Source organism: Ruditapes philippinarum, unplaced genomic scaffold (assembly GCF_026571515.1).
Source record: "Ruditapes philippinarum isolate M1 unplaced genomic scaffold, ASM2657151v2 ctg481_1_1_1_1, whole genome shotgun sequence".
Classification (NCBI taxonomy): domain Eukaryota; kingdom Metazoa; phylum Mollusca; class Bivalvia; order Venerida; family Veneridae; genus Ruditapes; species Ruditapes philippinarum.
Window position 1 is genome coordinate 219,347 of NW_026866246.1, and position 27,637 is coordinate 246,983.

General features: G+C 31.4%; 1 protein-coding gene across 1 annotated transcript; it reads right to left on the reverse strand.

The window, feature by feature from the left end:
• Positions 1–603: 603 nt before the first annotated feature.
• Positions 604–26,488, reverse strand: LOC132731903 (propionyl-CoA carboxylase alpha chain, mitochondrial-like). The gene is made up of 19 exons (XM_060718201.1): positions 26,378–26,488; positions 20,019–20,114; positions 19,018–19,134; positions 18,402–18,515; positions 17,362–17,415; positions 16,751–16,919; positions 16,250–16,340; positions 15,704–15,889; positions 15,115–15,197; positions 14,630–14,767; positions 13,178–13,326; positions 12,585–12,653; positions 12,084–12,159; positions 10,171–10,281; positions 8,192–8,294; positions 7,422–7,536; positions 6,525–6,677; positions 5,243–5,461; positions 604–4,988 (listed from the first exon to the last, which is right to left on the reverse strand). Exons 1-19 carry the CDS (start codon positions 26,453–26,455, stop codon positions 4,920–4,922), a joined length of 2,190 nt encoding a protein of 729 aa, XP_060574184.1. The 5' UTR covers positions 26,456–26,488; the 3' UTR covers positions 604–4,919.
• Positions 26,489–27,637: the final 1,149 nt, after the last annotated feature.

Below are 27,637 nucleotides of genomic sequence, written 5' to 3' on the forward strand. Positions count from 1 at the left end.
ATAGCCCTCTTTTGTCACACATTTTTTGTCGATCCGACTGATCATCTTTCCTAGATAAATGACCAATATGTCTTTTGAAAGTGACTAACTATTAGTCCCACATGATTTCCAAATCAGGGATAAGAGACAAATGATCAATATAGAAGATCAGTTGTCATGGAGATATTTCACCTGGTACAGCGCCCCCTGCATTACTATTTCAGTGATCTGCCCATATTTTCATTACAAATCATTAGCATATGTACTAGCTCATAAGATATTCACTTCAAGTAATTGCTTTTATCTTTACTAATCATTGAAAATAGAAGTGGGCTTTCTCAGCTTTATTTAGTGTTGAGAATTGAGTACCGCTCAAGCTGGTGCTAGGGGGGCGTGAGGGATGTCGCAAATTTTTTACATTATCCCTCATGTACAGACTCGATCAAACTGAGTCTGCAATTTTCATGTAATTTTGTTGTGATTAATGCTTCCGAGGGATCACTTTGTTTCCAGATTTTTTAAAGTTCACCTGGTACCGGCACTGGTATAAACAATAATATCATCATGGCTCTCCTGTTGGCTTGTATCATCATTTGTATCAGGAAAGCAGAGAAAACAACAGTAATCAATAAATATTTTATTACAAAAACCAACAATGCATATTCTACAAAAGTGGTTACTAAATTGCCATCTAACTACCTAATATACATTGCTCTACAAAATAACATCATAAATTTGTATTAAAACAAACAACAGACATTTACCACTTAATATGTGAAAGCAAATATAACAAAGTGTTAAATAAATCTCTGTTGCTGCAATCTATTTAACATTTCAGCTCTTAATATTAATGAATTATTCATTTAATGGTAAATGCAGGTCAGAATACAAGCCAGAGACGTTACCCTTACATCAAAATAACCTTGAACATGAAGTAACGTTATCAAGACAAAGAAATATATATAAATTAATGTCAACTATTCTGATAAAGTTAATCTGATTTTAATTCAACAACTTGAACAGGTTAATTTATTCTATAAAAATATTCAGATAACAAAATATTTGCTTCAGGTGATTAGCAAAGTCATAAATGAAAAATAAAATTAAATTTGCCTAAATATTTTATATCTTGAGGCATGATTATTATGCAACATTAACGTGACATGCCGTTTACAACATTTACTTATATACATGTAACATAAAGATATCTAAATTAGACAAACACATGTTTATTGTTATCTATAAAAATAACTAAAAACAATAATTTGAAAAAAAAGAAAAATATTGTAGCACTATGATTACAGAAATAATGAACAAAACATTAGCAATAAACAGTTGATATAAGTAAAACTTTTATCATGGTTTCTACAGCTATTACATGGGCAAACAAGCTGCACAATTCTGTTTCTGTATTTATACAAGTATCCTGTTTATCATTTAATAAGTCTTTCATTTCTATGAATAGTAAAACATACCAAAATTTTGTAATTACCTGAAACAAATTCAATTTGAAAGTACAAACATAAATCATGTTTCATTATAAAGATGTTAAATCTAGTTTTATTGTGTGCTATGTGATATATACAGTGTATTTATATAAAGAGGTAGAAATTGTTCAATATTTTATCATTGTTTACAATTAAAATTTTAACAGACTATTAAAACCTTTCAAATGCCACCACACAATTTTTTTCATAAGACTTAATTTTTTTTCCAAAAAAAAAAAGGAGGGCTTTTTAACAATTTTTTCATCATTTACAAATGTCTATTTATAGCTTTTACTGTGACATTCAAATTATTTATTTTACTTATTGTAAACATCTCAATTCTGAAACAAAAATACAATACTGATTCAACCTACCTGAATTTATATAATAAGATTGCTTTATACCCGAATTATTTCATTCAATAAAAGTACACAAATTTCTCTGTTCTTAATGTGCTACAACATCTATTGTATTGTTCTACAATTGGGCAGTCTTTGAGTGTATGAAACCAGTTGTTAGGTTTTCAGTGCCACAGGCATATTGTGGTGACTGAGATAGCTTGAATTTGTTAATGCATTTACAGATTCATACTGTATATGTGAACTGGACTGCATATGTAAACCGAGTGTGTTCTTCCCCCTGCGTAACCTTGTAAGTATAACTTTCAGCTCAGGACATTATTGAGGAGAAAAAATAAGTAAGAGCAGCAAAAACAATTATTCAAACGGTTTAAGATTTGGAAATTTGGCTGTATTCAGGAACCCTAATCTCAAGTTCTGAGAGGGTAACAAGTCAGTTAAAAATAATGACAGAAAATCAACACAATTTTATTAAACATACTTTTCTAAATCATTGACTTATTATCTTTCCTGATGTCTTTCACCGGTTAGAGAAAAAAAAACTTCACAAATTATAGAAAATTATTAATCTACATCAAAACACAAATACCTTCACACATAAATGAGATCCTATTTTTAATTCACACTTTTATATTAATGTTCTTTTTTTATTTCCCTTCTGTTACATAAAAAGAGTAAAAATATCAAACATCAACATCACCAACAAAAAAATAACACTGCAACCTGGGACATACAATAACGATCATACTTTGTCCCAGCTGCAACAAATCAATTTGGTGGTGGTCATATGTTCTTAGAGTTAGAGATGTAAATGACTGACCTAAATATTAGTATAGGAAATCATTAAAAACATTAAAACCATGAAGAATATCACATCTTATAGGGCAGATTTAAGTACAATCCTGAAATAAAATCATCTTGTTTAAACCAAAGAAATATTGAAGCCATTAAAGTATTTTACGACTGTTTCAGATATAAATTTAATATTTATAGTACAAGGGAAACAACTCATGCTGTCCTATTGCTGAATTGTTAATAAATGTTCATACATAATTAGCAAAATTTGTGATAGTTTACAATCCCTGACAGTTCTATCAACACAGTCCATTAATAAAATTGCTATTATCAACTTGTTACAAAATGTTAAACGTTCTTCTTTATACAACAATCAATTACAACAATCATAAGTTAACAATCAGCATATTTCCTTAGATGAAACAGTATATTACTGATGAATATATACATGTAATTATACTGGTTTTCCTGATTTAACTCTTTCCTGAAAAGAAAATCAGCATCAAAAAGAGGCTTTGGCAAATTTAATCTTTGTTTCATATAAATGTTAATTACACACATGATAGGTTCACTGCTAAAAGTAATCTAATTCAAATTGCTTTCAATATATTCTTTCTTATTTTGCAGCTAAGTAATGTTTAAATTCTATCATATTTTTGTAACTAGCGACTAAGTTAGGCAAGAATAAAATGCAATTTCCTATCAATACAGTAGTATGAGTATTTTCTACAAATTACAACATGATTAAAATATAATATCATCCAACAAATGACTAAATATTTCATTAAAGACCTTATTGCCATACACACATCCTTACCAAATTCATAACACACACACAACAAAAAAAAAACATGTATAATCATGACGGTAAATAAGGAAACAACCAAACCATAAAAAAATGAACAACAAAACCGTAAAATTGAGCAAAAAAAAACCAAAAACCTAACAATTAACATGGCCCTTGACATTAAAACAGACAAGACTACAAAGTTTTAATATGCAGATATGTTTAAGATATTTTAAATGCCCAGTAAGTGGTTTCAAATTAATAATTTACAAAAATCTGTTTTATATAGACAAAAAATAAAAATTTCATATTACAGTCTTATTTATACATTATATGTACCTGGAAAATTCAACAGCAGTAGCTTTTAATATTGATTCTGTTATTTATTTTTCAGAAAAGTAATGTACTCTTAAATTGATTCTTATAAATAAGAACTCAACTAATTTGTTAGAAAGAACTTCTTTCTACATCACAGATATATGATAGATATATTAATCTTTACCTACTGAAATTTATATATAGATTTGTCCAGCATCTATTTTTTTGATTTGTTGTCCATTACCAATTTCTATTTATCTCACAATGGCTAACAATAATTTCAAATTTCACATCCCCTTGTAGAGAAGAAAACATGTAAAGGATATTGTGCCAATTTAAAAAAAATCGAATCAAAGCATCAAGCTGTAGGGCTGCACACAAAAACTGGCTAGCCTGACTCTATACTGTTGGCAATGGTTAATCACTTTCAGTTTCAGCTGGTTAAGGGTTTATCTATTATCACGTGCATTGATTAGTAAAGGGCATGTTTATATCTGACTGGTATTTCATGTATATATTTATTGTATACTTAATTATACATGTAAGACAATTTGTACCTGTACAAGTAAAAATAAGTATCTGTTCTGTTCTGTTTTGTTTTTTGTGTTTATATGCTATTTGTATTTCCCTCTTTTAAATCATGTGCATAAATGTTATAAGTTTGATGAATTGCTGCATAAATCGACAAAAAATAAAGACAAAATGAATCTTCTACACCACTAATTTACAGCAGTACTTTCACACTTATTGCTTTCAATGGCAGTACATTTACATAGGGTTTATAACTGATCAAAATTCATTAACATCTTAAAAAACATTGTCTAAACTACATTCTACAGTTAATTCGAAAATCTCTACTTACACAATTCGTACAACAGCATTTAAAGAATATATGCATTAAGCAGATGGAAAATACAATCAAAGGTAACAAATTCTTTAACATCTCTTGTATAAATATCTATAAGAAATTTTAACCTATCAGGAATATTTTCCCAACAAAAAAAGTAATCTTCCAAAGCTGTGACGATTCCACATTTAAAATCAATTTTGATCATTTGATCATCACACTTGGTAGATATGGGGACTAACTCACAAAGGGAACTAACTCTCAATAGTACAGTTTACTATCAGTATACTCTACAAGCTCTGAGATTTCTGCCGATGATAGTTTTACTGCTTTAATTATCCAGTGATTTACTCGAGTTCCACAAGAACATCTCCCTCATCAACTGTTTGACCTGTTTTAAAACTCACTTTCTTTACCTGAAATATTGTTAAACATTACACATTAATATCAAAGGAACTTTAGAAAATTGCGTAAACTTACAACTCCTGGGCCTGATAATGTTTATCATACTTGTAATGTTTTTTTAAAAATAGCAAGAGTGATCTCCCTTACTTTGTCATGTTAGAATCAAAATAATATCAGTCTAAGTTGAGTTTATCGGCTATTTAATATCTTGTTTTGAACAAAAAATTAACATAGAAAAATCACTCTGAAATAAATATAAGATTACCTTGCCAGTTTTAGCTGCCACTAAACTATTCTGCATCTTCATAGCTTCCAGGACAGCCACTTCCTGCCCTTCTGAAACACTGTCTCCTTCACTAACAGATACAGATTTCAACATCCCTGGCATAGGTGCTAGAACAACAGTTGATAGATCTACTTCCACTGTCTGTGGCATTAAGTCATGTAATTCAGCAGTAACCTGATCCATTATATGCACTGGGAACTAAAATAGAAACACTTATATAAATACTGACAATCAATGTTAATATAAAATCAATTTAGCTTTGTTTTGTAACTAAGTCACATCAGCACTATTTTTTTTTTAATGTCAAATGGTGAGATTGTAATTTGGACTGGTGTATTAATTCAGATATTGTTGTTCAATAATTTATGTTGGAAAGTACTGGAGGCTGGTTAGAAAACACTGAATACATTAGAAATTTTTGGTAAGAACAATATAACTTTTTATTACATGCTTTTCGGTGGTTTATAGAAATATATCAGTGATATAAATCTGGTAATTTCACTGTTTGAAACAGTGAAATTACCACTTTGATAATTTCACAGTTTTGAATTTAAGCCCCTTACGTTGTTTCAGTGAAATACCAGCGTGCACAGTACTGGGTACCAACTTAATGACGTGACGTCGTAAATGACATCACATTGTATTATTATTTGGCGCGCTTTTTATTCAATATTAGGTTAAATGTCTTTTTAAAACATTTCTTTGCATATAATAAAAAGAAAATTTGTTTAGTTTAGTGTAAGATTGAAATATATTTCACCTTGTGAAAACCAAAAGTTCATATTTCACTCGTGGCTGCGCCACTCGTGAAATATTCTTTTTGGTGCTCACTCGGTGAAATATATTCCGATCTTACACTGAACTAAACAAATATCCTCTATATCTTAAAGCAACATGCCTCCAAATACATTCTTATTTTCATGAAAATTTAAAAAAAATACTAAAAAGAAACTAACAAAGATAGTAGTTTACACACTGCAAACAGCACTTTAAATCCAGGTACATTCCAAGTAGGTCAAAATATGCAAACATTGCCCTTTCTGCTTTAGTCATGCAGTAAAAATAAATACTGCAAATCTTTAAATATTTATAAAAAAATAGATATGTATTGTGGACATTCTTTCTTGGAAGACCAAATAAAACTTCACCAGTTATAGGAAATATGCTTCTCAAACTTAATTATTAGTATTCTCAAAATTACTAGTACATAAAACTAATCTTGCACTTGTGAATCAGCATATTTTACTATGAAAGTACTCACCACAGTTCCTAAAAATCTGATATCAAATCTGCCACCACCTAATTTTTGTGTCAGTTGTAGCAGACGTGACTGGCCATCCAACTTGATGTCAAGAAGAGGAGTTGAGAAACTAATTGTGTCCCCTACAGTGTACACACGCTCTCCTATTTGTACCTGAAATAAACCAAATATAAACCCATTGTTAGGTAGAACTGAAAGAAATCTGTAGCAATGTTCACCAGGCACATGTGCCCTTCTCCATTGCCATAAATTAATATCTACTGTTGTAAAATATTTAGAGATATTTCCAGCTGTTTTAGAACAATTCTTAGCATTAATAATTTAGGCTTTGAATGCATGAATTGGAAAAAATACCAAGTCACAGGTTTTTGACAGGTGTCAATTAGGAGTGACTGTTTAACTCCAGCAGAGCTTGTGAACATTAGCAAATGCCAGCCCACATAGGTAAATCAGTTACAGCACAAAACTTGCAATCACAACATTGTGGGTTCAATTCCCAGGCTGGCCAACTAAAATTACTGCTTAAATTGAGGTCCTAAGTACAAATGTTTTAACACTTGGTACGCTAAAGAACCAGAAGCTTCTGGAATTGGGGCAATTTTCTGTATCTTGCACTATCCCCCAAAATCTAAAATGACTAATACTCTTTTGGAGAAGTTACCAATATGGTCGACTGGTGGCGAGTATAACTTTAACTCAAACACACACACACAGCATTAAAAACTTCCCTATGTCTCCAATATATAGCAAATTATATCTGTGCAGTGTGACAGCACTCTGCACTGTTAGCTTATATCATTTCAAACATTTTGATATTTATAATGTATTATACTTATCATATCTGAATGAAAGAATAAATCATAACAGTAAATGTAAAAGAAGACAGATATATCTTACCTCAAACTTGTCCTCGTATTTACCTTTGATGTATCGAACTTCTAGTGAGATATCTACACCAGCTACATCAACATTAAGATGCCATGTCAATGGTAGATTACGCATCAATGGAATTCTACAAAACAATAACATCTGTCACTATCAAACCTACCCTATCTGTGCTCTTGACCACAAGCTTTGTTATTTATGTTATGAGGTTAATATACATTGTTGAATACAATACTAATACTATTGGACGATAGCCTGTATTAGACAAAACAATTGGTTTCGCAGCTGTGTATGAGTCCAATAGAATAAGTACTGTACTGATGAGCTGTTTATTTCACAACTTCAATTTTTTGACAGAACTTTGTTACTAGTATACAATAAGGAATTGATATGAATTTTTTATGTATTTTCATATATTAGTATTCTACTTGTTTTTTGTAAAGGTATACATGGTGATGCTTCATGCCAAATATCTGGGTAATGTTCTTTCAGATAACTTTTACAGCAGACCACAAAAAGTTATGTAATATGCCAAATATCAGGTATTGTAGTTTCACACAGGAACACTTACATGTATTTTCAAGTCTTTATTCTAGGCTCACCTATCCTAGTTTTCACTGTCTCAACTAATTTTAGCTGGAGGAAATACTTACCTATTCTGAATTTTAATGTTTCTACTAATTCTACATGGACAAAATACATGTACCTAGTTTCTACTATCTTTAGCTGAAATAAATACATGAACTAACTTTCTACTAACTCTAGTTCGAATAAATACTCACCTATCCTGGTTTTTAAAAGTTCGAGCAATAATTTGTTCCTTTGTGTAAATACAAGCTGCCAGCACTGTTAATTCTTTTAGTTCTGTATTTGACAGTGATTTACCTGTTAATATATAAAATATATACATTTTAATACAAGCTTTACAAACCCTAACCATTTTTTTTATTCTTTTGTGAAAAAAAGATGTAAAAAGGATTAAACTTTAGACAATGGGGTCATTGACCCTAAAGTGCGCACCTGAGGACAGACTGTTATCTAGGTCAACTGATATCAAAGTTCAATTCTACATCTGAAACTGTGCACATGGTCCAAATTCCAAAGTTGAAGAACAATGAATAAACAAGAGCACCGCTAGGCGGAGCATTATATGCCCGAAAGTGTTCTTTTTTTTTTAGTAAGGATGAAGCATTTGTAAGACATTACATAAATTAAATAAACTATTACCTCCTTCAAATAGTAATCCTCCTATAAAGTTTAAATATTGTGGGCCAAATGGAACTTAAGTTATGCTCTGGAAACTGTTTTCAGTTTTGAGGTAATAGCGACCTTAACTTTGACCTTGTGACCCCAAAATCAATAGGGATGTTCTACCCAATATGGAAAATCATCCTATGAAGTTTGAGTATTGTGGGCCACATTGAACATAAGTTATGTTCCGGAAATTGTTTTTAGTTTTAAGGCGATAGTGACCTTGACCTTTGACATTGTGACCCCAAAATCAATAGGGGTCTTCTACCCAATATGGACAATCATCATATAAAGTTTGAATATTGTGGGCCAAATGGAACTTAAGTTATGCTCTGGAAACCAAATTACTAACGGACGGACGGATGGACGTACTCACAAAATGGTACTTATGTGACTTTTCCTTTGATCTTTTTGGCAATTTTTAGTCACAGGACAGAAGGCTTAAAAAAAGAAACAAAGTAAAAACGGAATGAATAGGATCAAAGAGAATTTACTGTTACCCATTGTTCTCCAAGTTACACAATGTCCTCTGGGTTCGTACGGACGTAACTTTGATATTTAAGAGGCAAATCAGCTCATAAACTACACCTGGACGTAAGTCCATAAGCTGAATTCAGCTCATAAAAACAAAAAATAGCTCACAATATGAATTTTATGAGTTTTTGTTCTTTATTTAACTACGGAATGAAGCTCATAAATATCAAATGTTTGCTCGGACAGACAGAGGGACAGACGGACACCAGAGGGTATAACATAATATGCCCGAAAGAAATTCTTACGAGCATATAGAAAGAAGGTCACAAAGTCTCCCTGAGGCAGGGCCAATTTTGACCCAAAGACTTTAATTTAAACAATCTTGATACAGGTCCATCAGACAATGATTTTCATGTCAAAAATCTAACCTTCAGTTTTCTCTGTTTAAGAGAACCTACTAATGCAACAGACCAGAATCATTTGAACAACTTTGAAAGGGGGCCACCAAGGTCATTCATTCATGTGAAGTTTTGTTAATTTGCAGTCATTAGTTACAGAGGAAGTGTTGTAATATAAAATTGTTGATGACCCACAATGCACGAAGACTGATGGAAGGGGGTCACATAAGCTCACAATGAGCACATTGTGGAAAATGGAGGAAAAATTCCTTTATGCAAGCTCATGATTACAGCTAGGACACAATTTAAGGGACTTGAAACATGATATTAGGGCAGTGTTATCTTTTCATTCAATAAAGGGCAAGCACTGCCATTATGTATTGTTTTTTGTTGTGATATTTTTGTCTGAACTTAACAGTGTTAACAAGAAAATGTAAGCCCAAAAAAAAATTAACAGTAAATTTGTATTTAAATTATCTTAACATAATGTTATGTCAATTAGATGCCAATATAAGACTACTTATCTAATCGAAAGTGGTTGATCCCTTTTTATTATGTCTCTGGTTAGAGTAGTCTTAGAATTTAGATATAAAAGGATAACAAGATACAGTCTTATACAAAAATTTAAAGTGACTTACCCTGAAAACCATCTGGGAAGACAGTTTGTAAATATTTTGTTGTAATATCCCCTGATACAAATTTCTTTTCAGTTATAATATCTCTTAACAATGGGATGTTGTGTGTAACCCCTGAAATAAAAAAATACCTAAATGACAAACAATTAACAATAGTAACTATCCATGGCAAATAGAATATTACTTTTTGCTTTCTTCACAATAACACTATTAGTAATAAAGACTCTACTGACAGATTATTTTTCAGGTATTATGACCCTGTATAAATGGTTGTTTGTATATATAACCTGAGCTGCTACAGTACGCTCAGCGCGGCAGAAAATTTTCACCACCGCGGACATAAATCGGCGGCTGAAACCGTTTCCCCCGCGGAACGCAGTGGTAAATTGCGGAGGAACACGGCGGTCAAACACCAGTCAACGTGGTGGAAACCTTTAATTTTAAAAATTAATTACTGTATTTAAATATCAGTATACGTACGTACTGTAACATGTACTATACATATAACTATATGTAAAATTTGTTTGTTTGTTTTCTTTTTTGTTGTAATAAAAGTACATGTACAAATGCAGTGTATTTCTTGTTCTTCTTCTTGTTATTGTGTTGGGTAATGTATAATATGTATTCGACATCAAGATAAATCATTGTCGTCGCAATTTCATGGTAGTGAGAAACTTGAAGTCAAATAATGAAAAATTCGGCATATGACATTTATGAAAAAGATACTGCAACAATTTATATGCCAGCTTTTGTTTCTTATTTAAAAACTTTGAAAACGTAACCCTCAACAATTTATTCAGGCAATATTCCAGGACGTCTCTTTCAATTGTCAGATGCGTTTTACTGTTTCTGTTTATTTGCATGTTGATCATAAAGTCTTATATTTTATTTGGAACATTAAAAGAAAGCGTTTATTTCACCAAAATATACATTAAATGATATTCTTGATTTATCTAATTACAGGTGTGAGCGTAATGTATATGTTTTGAAGTTTGTATCAACTGTTGAAGTTTATTTTCATTTTTGTTTTAGTAGTTTGTTTGTTTGTTCTTTTTTATTTTTTTATAGATTTTTTTTGCAGAATTTTGTTAAACTTGACGTTATACTTTTTGTTATTTTATTATGAACAGTATGCATGTACATACATGTATATAAGGCAAACAAGCACATGGCAGTTATTTTCTAAGAACTTCCATCGACCGATTTTCAAGTTAAAAATATTTCATTTTATTTTTATCTTAAGATATTATTGTTCATAGGAATAATAGTATTTGTAGACAACATGTAGTTTTAAGTACATACAATTGAATATTAAAAACAACAACAAAAACAGGTACAGCTGTAATTATTTTTATTTCAAATTCCGTTCAAATAATTTAACGTATAATAACATTTAAGGAGACGATTGTGGTCAATTTTCAAGTCATTGTGTAAAAAAGATGACGTTAAAAAATAATAAAACGTCTATTATTTTTGGAGGTTAATTTATACTGACCAACTGACCATGGCGTTCCCCCGCGGGAAACGGGTGACTGATTTTATCGATGAATGAAGAACGGTCGTCAGAATTTTGTCCGCGGTGGAAACAACTGAACACCGGGGATCGCGGGGAAATTAGGCTTCTCATCGCGGACGAACCCCCACGTTTGTCCGCGATAAAAAAAATTTGTCCGCGGTGGTATCGCGGAAAAAGCAAAACCCGCGGTGAGCGTACTGTAGGTGAGGGTTATATTGTAAATAAGTGTTTATATACAGCCATATAACCTATCAAGATACTCTAAAATGAAATTAGAACACTGCAAACTTTCTGTATTAGATAAAATAATAAAAACAGATCTAAAAACCCAGCTCTTTAATGGAAACAACTCAATTCTGGCATTCCTTGTACAAATTAAACAAAACTGCTAAAAGCTAACCTTTAATAACATAGGAATCCAAGGCTGTAGTCATGGTATCCAGAGCTTCTGTTCTAGAATCACCATATGTAACTAACTGAAAATTAATGAAGTCACTAAACACATTAAAAATTCTTATTATCTTTTCCACTATATAAAATGAAACACCCTATATAACTTAAGCATAAGAAAGGACCTTTAAGTTCAATCAACTCTCCAAACAGCATGTGAAACATTTTTTTAACAACTGAAAAATAAAAACAAAACACTAATGAATCAATAAAATATGAAGTCCTTTAACAGTAAAGTTTAACCAAGTTTTAACATGAAAAACTTAAGTTCATGTGATGTGAATACATGTATATCAAGTTGTATTATCATCTGTTTTAGTAAGTGAACTTATAACATGTTATACACCAGTGTATTTTTATCACTTGTTATTTATTGATTCTTTGACAACAGTCACTAGCACAATTCAACAATCTATTAACAAAAAGTTATAAAACAGAGATGAGACATTACCTTACAGATCATTGGATCATAATAGATACTAATCTGTGAACCTTCCTGTATACCACTATCACATCGCACCTGAAATTAACAGTCTGGTTTTTATCTATTGCATTTTTATCTATTGCTAAGTGACACTAATTATATTTCTAGAAGGGAGGTAACTTGTTAGAGTAACAAAAACAAGTTAGGTAATTGTTAAGATTTCTTCATGATGTTATTTTTTACACAAGTAATGAAACTAATAAATCTAAATTAGAAATCTAAACTGCTACCTGACAGTGTGAAAAAATTATGACATTCAGTTTTATTAAAAATTACCTCCCTTCTGTAACTATTTATAAATTTAAACAAAATACTAGCTTTCACACGAACGGTTGGATTATCATTACAGTTATTGTTCTTGACATATGACCTGCAATTTGAAATTAGGAAGACCTTTGTGACATTTAAAAGTTAATACTTTCAGGGAAGTTGTCTTAAAAATCTTAAACAACTGCTGTCCAAAGCCAATGTTAACACCATCAAAAGTAGAATATCCCTTTATGTTTGGCATTGTTGAGCTAAATACAAAATGAAACTGTTGCAAAAATACAAGAAATTACCTTTGGAATATGGGAAGGTTCTATATATTTGTACAATCTACCAATGGATGGCATGCCGAAATTTTTAAATGGATCTTCAGCGTACACTCTACATTCCACTGCCCATCCATCTACTGGTACATCAGACTGTTTGTATAATAACTCTTTTCCTGAAATAAAACAAAACTTTGTGCATCAGTTTGTAAAAGAACATGTGACATATTTTATATCAATAGCCAGTGGAAACAAATGGTATTCTGTGATTAATTCATTTTTTAATTTCAATTAAAAAAAATCTCTAAATATAAGGATTTGTAACTTAAAAGTCTTGAACAAATTTCATGTAAAGTTTATTTTCATTTTTTTTATGTTTTGTTGTTTTTTAACTTACTCTCATGTGATTCACTCTCCATTTTTTTTCAAAGCATATATATTGCTCAAACTCAATATGAAACTACTCAGATTCTAGGCTTATCGTAATTCTGCTGGAATTATTGATTCATCTGTGACACTAGTGTGTAGGCTGGCCTGCATATCTATGACTAAATAACTTTAAATTTTATCTTGATATATCCACATTGGAAATGGACTGTTCCAATGTTGGAAGCTGGACAAGTCCACTTCAGAAATTCAGTAGGTTAAGGGTTAACAATAAAATATCAGAATGTAACAGATATAAATCATATATTTATTTAAGAAATAATATATGTATGTGCTGTGTTTATCGGCTATTTAGTTTTGATGCGTAGGAATTGACCACAAAGGCCATAGGCCCAAGTGGTTAATTTTTTCACATCAAAATAACAAAACCAGAGTTAAATAGCCGATTAACACCGCTCAGACTGATACATGTATTATGTAGATTCTAACAAGACAAAATAAGGAAGATCACTTATGTTATTTTTTCAACCAGAGATAACTTCCAGTGCCAATTTTCATATAATGCTGTTCGATTTCGCATCCTACTGTTGCTAACATACAGAAATTATTAAACAAAAGAAATAAGAAGAAAAAAAAAAGTTAGTTTATCAAGTTTTCAACAATAAAAACTTACATCTTAGACTGGATTTTATTGTGTTTACATCAGTGTTTGATTAATCATTCTTGTATGTTTGAAATGACATCATGAATGAGTTGTTTACTTAGGATGACGTCATTACACTGCTTATGGATCAGCGCCGTTTTGTCAAAATATTTTTTAGTTAATATGGATCAAATATGTGGCATTAATGTATGTGAGATATTATTTCAGTATTGTATGAAAGGAAAACATTATAAGAACTGAAAATATAAATAAAAATGCTTTTTATTGTTGCTCTAAAAGGCTTTGTAAACTGTATAATCGAGGGAGAAAACATAACAGACGCATATACAAGGAGTCCCTAACTAGTGTTTATTGGCAGTTTAACGCCGGTTTTTTTCTTTGTGTATAGTGACAAAATCTCGAGGAGTGTTAGAATATATTATAAATACCTTTAGCAGATCGTATCATCTGATGTACAATATCTATGCCTGTAATACACTCTGTTATAGGATGTTCTACTTGAAGTCTTGTGTTCATCTCCAAGAAATAAAAGTTCTTCTTAGAGTCCACCAGAAACTCAACAGTACCTTTCAAACATTAATATATTCAGTAATTTTTTTGTAATTCCTGATCAATGTACAATTTTTTTTTAATGAAAGTCATTTTTAAGATCCTTAATTCTAAAAATTCTTTTAAAATGCTGAATTCTAAAAATTTATTTAAAATGCTTAATCCTAACAAATATTTTAAAATGCTTATTTCTTATTTAAACAAGTATTTTAAAATGCTTATTTCTTACAATTATTTTAAAATGCTTATCTCTGAAATTTTTTTTAAATTTCTAACAATTATTTTAAATGCTTATTTTTAACATTTACTAGAAAATGCTTATTTCTAACAATTATTATTGTTTTACACAGACAATGGAGAATACCTGCAGAATCATAGCCTACTGCATGAGCTAACTGTACAGCCTGATCTCCCATCTTCTTCCTCATTACTGGGTCAACAAACACACTGTAACATAAAGTATAATATTATATTATCTGTTTTAGAAATATTCAACCTTACAAATATTTCCTACCTTGACTTTATGATGAAAATAACAATGTACTGTATATTTAAGTTTATAGAATAAGTAAAACTTTCAAGAAGCATCAAAATGTTTGAAAAAGATGTATTTGGTATAGAACTACTCAATAATTAGGGGAGAAGTTGTGTGAACAGTTGGATAGCTCAGCACTTTGAGCCATAGAGCTGCAAAGCAGTTACGTGGGTCCAAGGTCCAACATTTAGTCTAGCTGAACATTTTTCTGTGACAGATGCATATGCCAAATTTTGTGGCATATGTAATAAATAACTATTCCCTTAAATTGTTTAGACAGCAACCAAGCATCAAAATGTATACATATATTCTTGGTTATTTTAACTTAAAAATATTTTTTTTCTTCCTTTCTTAACACTGACATAATTAATACTGATCATGTTATTCATATAAACAAAAAAAGAAAGCTTTTTTTTACCTTGGGGCTTCTTCAATAACTTTCTGGTTCCTTCTCTGTATAGAGCATTCCCTCTCATTAAGCCAGATACCATTACCATGTTTATCACAAAGCACTTGTACCTCTATGTGACGCGGATTATCAATAAACTTTTCAATCAACATACGGTCATCTCCGAAACTTGACGCTGCCTCTTGTGATGATAATCTGTAGATTTTATGTCAAACAATGCATCTTAATAGGTGTTGAAATTAGGATCAAACATCTGTCATTTTGAATCAATGAAAACTTTTATACTTCATAGAAAATAAAAATCTATACTTGAGTTGTGTGTCTCTGACAGTGACATACATTTATGGCAAGATTATATCTTCAGTGGTTTTGATGATAGATCTTGTATCCTTATGGCCACAGATGCCCCATTTAATTATACATGAAATATCATATTAACTATTCACACTTTTCAAACCAGCTTGTAAATGATCAGACTGAATATTGCAGCAATATACATTGTATATTTCAATCTAATACTGACAAACAATCTCTATAAATGTACAGTAAATGTACCTAAATGCTTCTTTACACTCCTTGTCATTCCATGCTATCCTCATTCCCTTACCACCACCTCCAGCTGAGGCTTTCACCATCACTGGATAACCTGTAACCAAAAATAAATACTATATTGTTTATCATTTAGTACCAAAATCAGTTTTTTTAGCTTTAAATTGGAAAGAAAGACATCAGATTGGCCCTTACAATGTGACAACTTCCAAACATTAACTGTTACATAGAGACCCAGATATATCAAGAAACAGCAATTTTCCCCCTTGAATTGATAATGAAAAAAAAAACCCCATGATACAGATAGATTACATTGTTTTAAGTACAGCAGTCCCCTGAGTGGAACCACCAACCATATAAAGGTAAGCTAGATAGCTAACCTTATATCTAACACCACTGCATCATTACATTAATTCATAAAAGAAATTTCATTCTGTTCTCTATTCGCCTTTCTAAATATTGATGTAACCAAAGTGTACTAAATAAGAGAGTGACAACAAATCTCACCTATTTCATTGGCTAGTGTTACACAATGGTCAGCATCAGATACAACACCATCATGTCCGGGAATCATGTTCACCTGAGCTTTAGTTGCTATTCTTTTACTCTCAATCTTATCTCCCATAGCTCGTATAGCCTCTGAATTTGGTCCAATAAACTCAACACCTATTTCATTCTGTAAATTATTATATAATTATCTACAGTACATGTGTAACTCCAAAGAGGTGTTATGAACAAAACTTATAATTTACTTTAAAAACATCTGCGAAACTTCAATATTAAATTCATTTATGATAAAAGTACAATATGTAGTAGAATCAACAAGTAGGACCACCAGAGTAAATCACCATGCAGTTGGCAAGTAGGACAACCAGAGTACAACCAAGTAGGACCATCAGCAAAGAACCACTAGGTAGAGGGTAGGCACTTGAGTATAACCACTGGTAGATCCACCACAGTGTAACAACCTTTTCCACTCATCCAAGCTACTTGAAGCTACTTGAGCTAATAAAATCTATTATAATTATTTTTCTTATAAGCATACAAGAGTTGAACATTGACACAGAACAAAATCAATACAAGAAAATTGGAAGATTAAGAAATATGGAAATACTCACCAGTTTTGCAGCAAACACTGTATTTTCTGACAGGAAGCCATACCCTGGATGTACCTGTGTGTACAAAATCCAAATAAGATTTGTCCCATATGTCAGTGATCCCTTTACTTATATTACCTTACTAGAACTACAAATGCACATGTATCACCTTTACTATACTGTTAATTTGTCTTCAATATATAAAGAGAACCTTCTGTTTTCAAAAATTTCCATTAAAAATGTACACAGTGCAACCCGAGTTAAAACCCAACTTTGAATAAATACCATATTCAGAAAATAATAATTAATAATCTTTTAATTTTCTCTTGTATTAACTTTTGTATTAAATAAAATCAAACTTTTTAAGAGACTATCAGTTAACAAAGTCTTTTTTTGGCTATTTTCCAAACTGGTTTATATGTATAATATGCCTACAATACATTCTAGAGGTATATTGAGCATCAAATATTTTAATCAGTGCATTTGTTATTAAACAAGGTTCTTGCATAATGCATTATTTAAAGTCTTAAGGAGTGAGTCTTAAGTTTTATTGACTATATTTTAACTACTAATTAAGGAATTCCCACTGTTATTTTTCATGATAAAGACAAAGTCTATATGAAAATTAGCACACAAAGGGAAGGAAATAGTTTTGATCTTTATACCAAAGAGTACAGCAATTCTGTGATACTATGGGCACACTGTTTAAAGAAATGATGTACTCTACATGGCATTACAGCTGAACTCTCTTTACCAGGAATTTGACCGTATTGCCTCATGGCCGACATTTCAATCATTGAAGATATTGCATTAAGAACACAAAACATCACTTCATTCAATACAAATTACCATTAAAGAAAACTGCACAATCTGTTTTGATAAAACATTCTTTCCTATAAGACTACATGTATTATGTCTACTGAACATAACAGTAAAATGGACCAAATAAGAATGATGAAAAATTTTGATTGTTAATACTCAAAGATGTAGAAAATTCATTTAGGTCTAACATGTTTTTAACTATTAAAACAAAAGAGGCAATATCCACAATATGTACTTACTGCCTGAGCACCAGTGTCCTGGACAGCTTTGAGAATATTCTCCATCACAAGGTAACTCTGGTTTGTTGGAGCTGGTCCAATACAAATTGCCTCATCTGCCATTCTCTTGTGAACCTGGTAATAAAATATTTTATTGATGACTTATGATAGAACACAACTATACAATACTGTAATGATTGTTTGTAAATCAATCAATAAAATAATGACTTTTTTTATCTCAGTGAGATATAATCTAAACATTTTATTCACAAAATATCACTTTAATGAAAATAACAACATCATGCATACTGTACTGTAATTTAGAACAAATCAATAAAGCAAAATAGTTTTATTCTTTTTTCCATATAGATTGAGATCTATTCAAAACAGTCAAATATTTTAAATAAATCATCAGAAAGAGCATAGCATAGAAAATTTTCCTTAATTGTATAAATAAGGCAATATTAATATAAAAGAGGAACACTTGTCAGCACTCTGGTCAGGTTTTACTACTCTAATCTTTTCTACGAGATTGTGTAAAAGATACTCTTCATCGGGAATTAAAAATAACAGATTTCAAAGCATTCTTACAGTATAATTATCCTTTACAACAAATTTACATTAAAAAATAACTTACGGCCATTGAGTCAGCCTCGCTATGGACAGCAACTGTTTTAATACCAAGACGCCTGCATGTATTAATGACTCTGCAAGCAATCTCTCCTCTATTTGCGATAAGTATTTTATCAAATAACTGAAATATAAGTTACTGTACACTTAAGTAATAAAGTTAAAATGAAAATCCTTATTTATAAGGGCAAGAATGTTTCCTTGCTGTCAGAAGCTCGGAACTACATGCACATAACTCTCTTATACAATAAGAAATTATCATAAGCTGGAGTGCATGTCATCAATGTAAATGGTGAGAAGTTTTCATTCATACAGTAACACAATAATATCCTTTTGAAGAATATTTTGCAATTATTATCAACAGTGTAAACTTATACTTCATACACTAGTCTCAAAATGGTAAATAAATCTTCAAAACATACCAATTCATAGGTGTCATGCATATTATGCATTTTAAACTTATTATTACACACTGAGTTCTTTTTGAAAAAGGTTATTCATCCAACAGTCAATTCATTTTCATGATTTTCAACAATTTTCATTTAAAAGCTGAGGTGCAGTAGTATATTTCCATTGAAAAATTACTACACCGTCTTATAAGAGGTTCTTAGCAAAAAGTGCCATTTTTGAGTCAAAATAAGGACCCTTGTTTTATAAGCAGTCTGACTAATAGGCGAGTAAATATGGTTCATAGTGAAATTTCATAAAATACAAATGTTCAGCCAAACTTGAAACCTATAACTTTTTCTCAAGTCTTTAATATGTACAATCAAACATAGTTTTCCTTCTAAATTAGAAATTATTCTGTATACATTTTGCTGTACAACTTCAAGCATAGATACATGTTGTATTGGTATTACATATTCTCTATTGACTTTAGATTATGATTGCTTTGATGGACACAGAATAAAACCTTTGCAATGTGGACATATGTGGTACGTTTTGTACATGACTGTGTGACTTTATTCTTTTTAAAATTAAAATAGAATAATATGTAATTGTACATACTGGTTCTCCATCCACTGTTTTATCATTCCAGTACATGTCCTTGAGCTTGGAACCAGAGGTGTAGATTGACCTTCCATACTGCTGTACACCACACACCTGAAAATGTTTAATCAAACAATTATACAGTGCCCATCAAAAGTCTGGAGACAACCAACAATTTACTGATTTTTGTGTAAAATTGGCAAAATTTGTCTATAAATGTTAAGAAAGTCATAAAGTTTTCATATCTTTATGACAGACTTACAGATTTACATATTTTTAGGGAAAACTGATAATTAACTAGTAATTTCGATCACTTCAAAACATTTTGATTATCAATAAAAATGGTGTGCCCAAATATGAACAAAACATCCATGGTGAGTCTAGTGAATATTCCAATGCAAAACAATGGTTTCGTATGAAGACAGAGTGCGCTGTGAAACCCTGAGGAGTCAAGGAGTTGCTGTTGCAGAAATTGCCAACACTCTGGGAATAGGAAGGTTAGTGTCTTAAATTTATCTTTTTTCTTTTTTTTTTCACTTCCTGAATACATAAAAAAAATTATGTAGCTTTGAATGTCTTTTCTTTGCTTAATTTCCTTGTTCTTCTTCCAGATCCACTGTTTACAAGATCCTGGTACGATTTGAAGTTACTGGAAGTCACCATGATCGACCTCGTTCAGGCCGTCCAAAGACCTCTACACTAAGAGATGATCGCTTACTTATCAGGCAGTCTCTGCAAGACAGAAGACTTACTGTTCCATTGCTCAAGAGGTCATGGGAATTGGCTGGAGTTAATGCTTCACATTCCACAGTTAGTCGTAGACTTCAGCAAGTTGGATTACAGAGTCATCGAGCCATTAAGAAGCCACTTCTGACCAATGCTCATAGAGAGAAGCGTTTGGCTTTTGCTAGAGCACATGCTAGCTGGACATGGGTGGATTGGTCCACTGTTTTGTTCACTGATGAGAGCAAGTTCAACATGTTTCAGACAGATGGACCAATTCTTGTCAGACGACGTCCAGGTGAAGCTCTTTTGGACAAATGTGTTGTTTCAACAGTTAAATTTCAAGGTGGTGGAATCATGGTATGGGGTGCCATGAGCTACCGGGGAACTGGTATTCTGAAGGTCGTGAATGGAAACTTGAATTCCTATGGTTACATTGACATTTTGAACAATTGTGCCATACCATCAGCTCATCTGCTAGGGTATGGAGATGAGTTCTGGTACCAAGATGATGGTGCCCCATGCCACCGGGCCAAGATAGTGAAAGAATGGCACTCCCAGAACAGCATTAGGTGCTTGGAGAACTGGCCACCATAATCTCCAGACCTAAACCCCATCGAAAATTTGTGGCATGAAACGAAGCTCAGGAACAAGCATCATGGTAATCTTAGAGAATTGTCAGTCAATGTTTGTGATTCCTGGAATGAGTTGACAGTTAACAGATGTAGAACATTAGTTAAGAGTATGCCAAGAAGAATTCAAGCCGTTTCGGCAGCTAGAGGTGGACACACTAAGTACTAACTGTGTAACCTTTTCTGTAGTGTTTTTGTTGGTTGTTGTGCTATAAGTGTAAATGAGACAATATTTGGCATTTTGATACCATTTTATCTAAGTTGTGTATTGTTTTTGTGATGATATATGACATGAATGAATTGTTATGTGTTATTATACATTCAAATTGTATTAAATTGAATATTTTGTCAAGAATACATGATTTTATTTACTTGTCTCCAGACTTTTGATGGGCACTGTAGTTATATCACTTGTAATATAGTTATTTATTTTATATTACTTTTTAAGTATTTATAATTGAAAATACCATTTTTAAGTTTTGCAGCTATACATGTAGTTTCATGATTTGCATTTTCAAACTGCATTTTAACCTGACAGTTGTTCAAATAACAGGTAATAACTGTTATTACATTTTTGCTAAAATGAATTATTTTAACTAAAATCTAAAATGAATTATTTTAACTAAGCAGCTGCCTTCACCTTGTCCCTCGAGTGTATGGTCACTCATATCAAAATCTTGAATAGTGAAGCACACTCCGGGTGTGTATCTTAAAAAACTTTAAAGATATATTTCTGACATACCTAGTAATAGTGATTTGCATAAAACAGGGCTAAATGTGTCTTCTTAACTGACACAATTGTTAATTCTTACACCACCCCTATTTTTCACTATTGAATATAGACAAACCAAAAGTGTGTGCTATTATGTTGATGTTCTATATTTAGATATGTGATGTATTCATTATACATGTGACATAACCACTAAAATATCTGTTGCACTGAAAATAAGTACGCAAACAAATATAAATATCCAAATCGGTAATTTTATTGTCCAAAAACATCACAGTTTGGGAGTTTGGATGCGAGGAATTGTATCAAATATCAGACATCATAAATGATTTTCTTTTATTTTGTTAAAATATAAAATGTAATCATATTATTTAAACCAACATTAAGTCACTTGTTTCCTATGACCTTGGCCATTCAAGTACATGTACATCATTATTCTATAACATTTTCCTATAATCAAAACAAACATTTGTGCAATGATGCATAGCTTATTTAATTAAAAGATATAGATACTTAATTATGAAAACGGATCAAGAAAATGCAACTAAATGATATTATGTACAGGTACAGAATGATCAAAAGTTTAAATTCAGTAAATATTGAGAAACACTGTAAAGGTTTCAAAATTACCAATTAAATTGAACAGTTTTATTTTAGACAAAGATTAAATGAAGAAGCCAAGATAGAAGGTCCAATTTATTTTTCCTTTTTCCAAAAAAAAAAGGGTTAAGAAAGGTGGATTTCTACCTGCCATAATAACAAGGCTGCATTTGTAAATTATGACTATAATTATATCACTCCACAGATGTTTGGGGGTCAGAACAAACAAACAAATTTTTCAATAAGAAATGAACGCATATATTTTAAATGTGGGCAAATATTTGCAATACATATTTTAAATGTGGGCAAATATTTGCAATACATATTTTACATATATTCTTCGATGTTTGAAAATTGTTTTAGAAGCATAATTATATACATATACGAGGGTTGTCCCAATATTCTGTGACAAGATTGTTTAAAAGCTAAATAAAACAGGTACGAATTTGATATTTTAATATGTTATAAACCCATATAATTTAAACATTTTCACAAATTTTCTTAGATAAATATCAACAAACAACAAAAATATGCCATAAACACCATCGCAACTAACTGAATCGCGGCGCACGTCCAACGTCAAAGACGGCGTTAAATCTATATAAGGCGCCTTTCTCAAATACTCTCAATGGCTTTCAACGCAATAATGGTACCCATAAATCGTAAATTTCTGACTTAAATCATGTGGTTGTTAATGTCTGTTGAATGTTTGGATGGCATACATTAATTTTTGCTTTACGCGAACTTCCGGTCTCGTTACTCCTGTTTTTAGCGACGAACATCGGTCTTCCTATCCGTGTTTTCCTTATTTTCGCTTTTTGTAGCGCAAAACTCTGGTTCTGTTCATGCCTTTTGTACACAAATGCTCAGAATATGTTGCTAAACTGTTATATTTGGTATATCTGTTGAAAATCGTTACATGTGTCATCTCGAAATAGTCATGAAACCTGAGTGACATGTTCACTGCGCCGCAAATTCTTCGAACGTCGCCATTTTAACTTTCCTATTTTATATGAGATATTTTCATTTATTTGTATCTTTTTCGTTTTTTAAGTTATTTAACTAAAATTTTCAGAGATGATTTAAACATAGCAGCAGAGGAAGTCAACGTAACATTGTGCAGACACATCATCAGATATTTGAAATATACGTAATTAATTTCAGCCTATTCATAACATAATGTAAATTATTTGACGCGCGGCGGCAACTCAAACCAATGTCCTTAATACTGAAAATTCTTAAGTAACTAGGGTAAATTTTTTGTGAATGATTTGTTGTAATGATAAATAATAAAGTTAACGGTTATATGTGTGAATTATTTTCTTTTGGCGTTAAAAATGAACCGGCTATAAAATTTGTCACGAACTTTTGGGACAACCCTCGTATATATAAAAGTTCACTTAAGGTATGGTCCACCTAATGCATTACCTCCACTTTGAAGAGTATTCAAATAGGCTAGAACTACTGTCAACTGCATTGTAACTGGGGGCGCGGGTTCAAGCCCCAGAAGAGGCAACTTTTTTTTTTTCTTTCTTTTTTTTCTTTGAACGTTATTTGTGTCTCCTAGATCACTCTTGAGAAGAAAAAGGTGTTTCATTTTAATTATGAAATTATTATTGGTATTTATTGGCTAAATTGTGCCAAATTTATTATCAAATATGGTACCTGATATTTTCAAAGTCTAATAAAATAAAAACTAAACGGTAAAAGTATTTTATATTTGACAAGCACAATCAATATACTTTTAAAAAGATTTATGCAAACTTTGAAAACAGCCCCTGATTTGAGTAAATTTTAGGGATATTTTGAATAAGGCCCTGCCAGTAGAAAAGCGATCAAAAAAACTACTTAAAATGGGTGGGGTAGGGTTACTTTTATATACATATTTCAAACATTTTGAGTGGAAACAATAATTTTGCTGGGTCATTTGTTAGTTCAATGCTATTATATGTTTCATAAAAATGTTCTATAGAAAAACATTTTTTCATAATGATTATAAAATAGAATATTTAAAGTTTCTCATTTCTGAAAAAGAGCCCTTCTAATAGCCAAGTTTTACTTAAGAAAAATCTCCATAACTCGTAAACCATACGGTAAACTTTGTTTAAATTTTGCATTCTTGTGTCTTTTAAGGGATATAACTGACCTATGTTGTCAATTTTACAGTTCCTTATAGTGCCCATTACGGGGCTCATACCTTAAGTGTGGTAACAACCTTAAATACAACATACAGGATCTTTGATATTGAAATCAACATTCATTTAAATAGAAATTTAATTTGCATCCTGATCAAGCAGTATATGAGGAGTTCTTGGCTCTACATTGAGCACTTATTAAGCTGGTACATATAGGTGTACTGGTCAGAGACCATCAGCCAGACACTTTTTGAACATTTTAGCATAAAGATTTCATTATTTCAAAAGTAAAGATCTGAAAATTTGATACCGTACAGTTTAGTAATAGGTTTTTCTCCTATCTAGCAAACTACTTTGTTTAGTTCTGATTATGTTGACATATATGTCTGAGTGAGGCCCGTCAAGGAGGGTATCAAAATTATCTAAATTGTACACACACTACAGTAGCATGTGTCTGGACAGATATTTAATTGACATTGATTTAATTAAGATAAAAGCTGAGTGTTTAATTTCAAATTTTTAACATGATATACAATATTTTTGGCAGCAATTGCTCATGTTTTGGATATTCTATTGTTTACTCTGCAAATGATTATAGCTATAATAAGAGGTCAGGCATTGCACTCTTGCATCCAAATTTCCAACGTCAACGTTCTTCAAATAGACATTAAAATATAACCATTTACTCAAGTTGAAATAAATTTTATAACTTAATTATAAAAGAAACATGCATTTATTGTTGATAAAAAAGCAACTGATATACCGACAACCGGGGCTTTTTCCTTTTATAGCAGGGGCAGTTATAGGGCTCCTATCCCAAAGAAAAATTCTTTAAAATCAATCAGCAGTGTGTTGTTTTCCACATTTTCCTATTTTTTACAATGAATTCTAAATTTTTGAATTTGGTGGTCAGGTTTGGTCTCCCACAAATGATGATTTTGATGCAAATTTTGTCATGAGAGAATTATAGCCTGGATTCCAGCTCAAAAAATGAAAAAAGAGCGCAATAAGCTAGGCTAAGGTCGCAAATTGGTTGGACAGAAAATTTGTGTTTACATTTTGACTGCAGTCTTTACGTTGTAAAGACTTTTAATTTATGTTAAAATTGTTTGAAAAACCAGTTTTGTCATTACAGCAGATGTCCCATTTGTGTTTTGAAGTTAAAAGATTATTGATAGAGTGTTTACAGAATCTGGCACAGTGGTACACCCTGTAACCCCCAAGAGTCAGTGGTTCCAACACAATTGATATAAATTGTGTAGGATTTTAGATTGTCATGGTAACCTAGCTTATTTAGCTTAAAATTATTTGAGTGTGAACTTTCTATACATAAAACTATCAATAAATTAATAAAAATGGCAATGTAAAATATCTCAATAATGCTAAGCCATGACTGGACCTTGACCTTTAGAAAGAAACTTTGAAGTGAAAGTTGAAAGGACAACTTTCAAGAAATAAAAATCAGTGAAAACAAGACCTTTCCTTTGATGACAATACTTCAAATGACAATTTTTGTTAAAGTATTATGATTATGTACCAAATGCAATAAATACTTGCCCTAAACCTTAACGCAGAACAGAGCTTTCCCGATTTAAACATAGTGTTGTGCAGTCTGGCAGTAACAGTGGTCGCCATTTTGGTTAGGGTGAAGGTCGAAACGGTGTTACTGTTTATGGGTACCACTAAAATACGCAACGGAGATTTTTTGGCGCAACGGACGCAACGGGCGCAACGGAGATATTTTTTTAGAAAAACCGGCACAACGCCTTTTTTAAAGTCAATGTGCTATATTTAAGCATCTAAAATGATTGTTTGGCACTATTAAGTAAGTATGTTTTAAAATGTTTCATAAATTGTATATGTTTAATTGCACTGAAGGGTTATATGCCTGGCGAAATGGAAATTTCATGGCGAGATATTGTTTAGAACAAACCGACACAACGCCTTTTTTTTGAAGTCAATATGTTATAATTGAGCATCTAAAATGATTGTTTAGCGCTATACTATAAAGTAAGCATGTTTTAAAATGTTTCATAAATTGTATATGTTTACACTGAAGGATTATATATGCCTGGCGAAATGGAAATTTCATGGCGCAACGGAGATAATTTTGGAAAATCGGCACAACGTATGTACTAATATATGAAATTAATTAACACCAATGTTTAAAAAAAAGAAAGATATAAAAAACCTTAATCGTATATCAAATAATCAATAGCTGCAATGTTGATGTTGTAAAGGATTGTGTGCCGGCGAAATGGACATTTTGTCTGCGCAACGGAGATTTTTATTTGGCGCGACGGAATTTAAAAAGAAAACAATGTTTATCCTAATTAAGTAGTAATATGAAGAAGTAAATCATTAAAGATATTAACTGAATTACTGAAGTGGTGTAATAAAAGTCTTTTTTATTAATTTAAAAATGGAATTAAATTCGTTTTTATTGTTATGCCTGACACTGAAAGACAAGTATGGATTCACGGATTTATATTATGTCAATTAAAGTCCGTGATGGATTTTACAATCCGTTTCATTTTTTTCCCGTTCAATTCGTTATGTTTACGAAAAGTACTGTAATAGCTTTTCTATACATAATTTTCAGAATTTTACTCGAAGAATACGAAAAGTCCGTAGTGCATACGCTGTAGACTTTCTAATGTAATCTTACGAATAAATTATCAAATTTCAACAAAACGCTGCTTAATGGCTTTACTGCTGCACAAAGAAATACGTTTATTTCCGTCATGGCTGATATTCAAAGATAAACATGAGTCTTTAAATCTGTTTCTTTTTTTCCGTGTATTACGTTATATTTAC

Coding starts and splice junctions, on each gene's coding strand:
- LOC132731903 (XM_060718201.1), bottom strand. CDS start 26,455: ATGGCGACCACTGTTACTGCCAGACTGCACAACACTATGTTTAAATCG. Junction 15,890..16,249: donor GAGTGTAAAGAAGCATTTAG/GTACATTTACTG, acceptor TAAAATCTACAG/ATTATCATCACAAGAGGCAG. Junction 4,989..5,242: donor TGGCAGCTAAAACTGGCAAG/GTAATCTTATAT, acceptor ACAATATTTCAG/GTAAAGAAAGTGAGTTTTAA.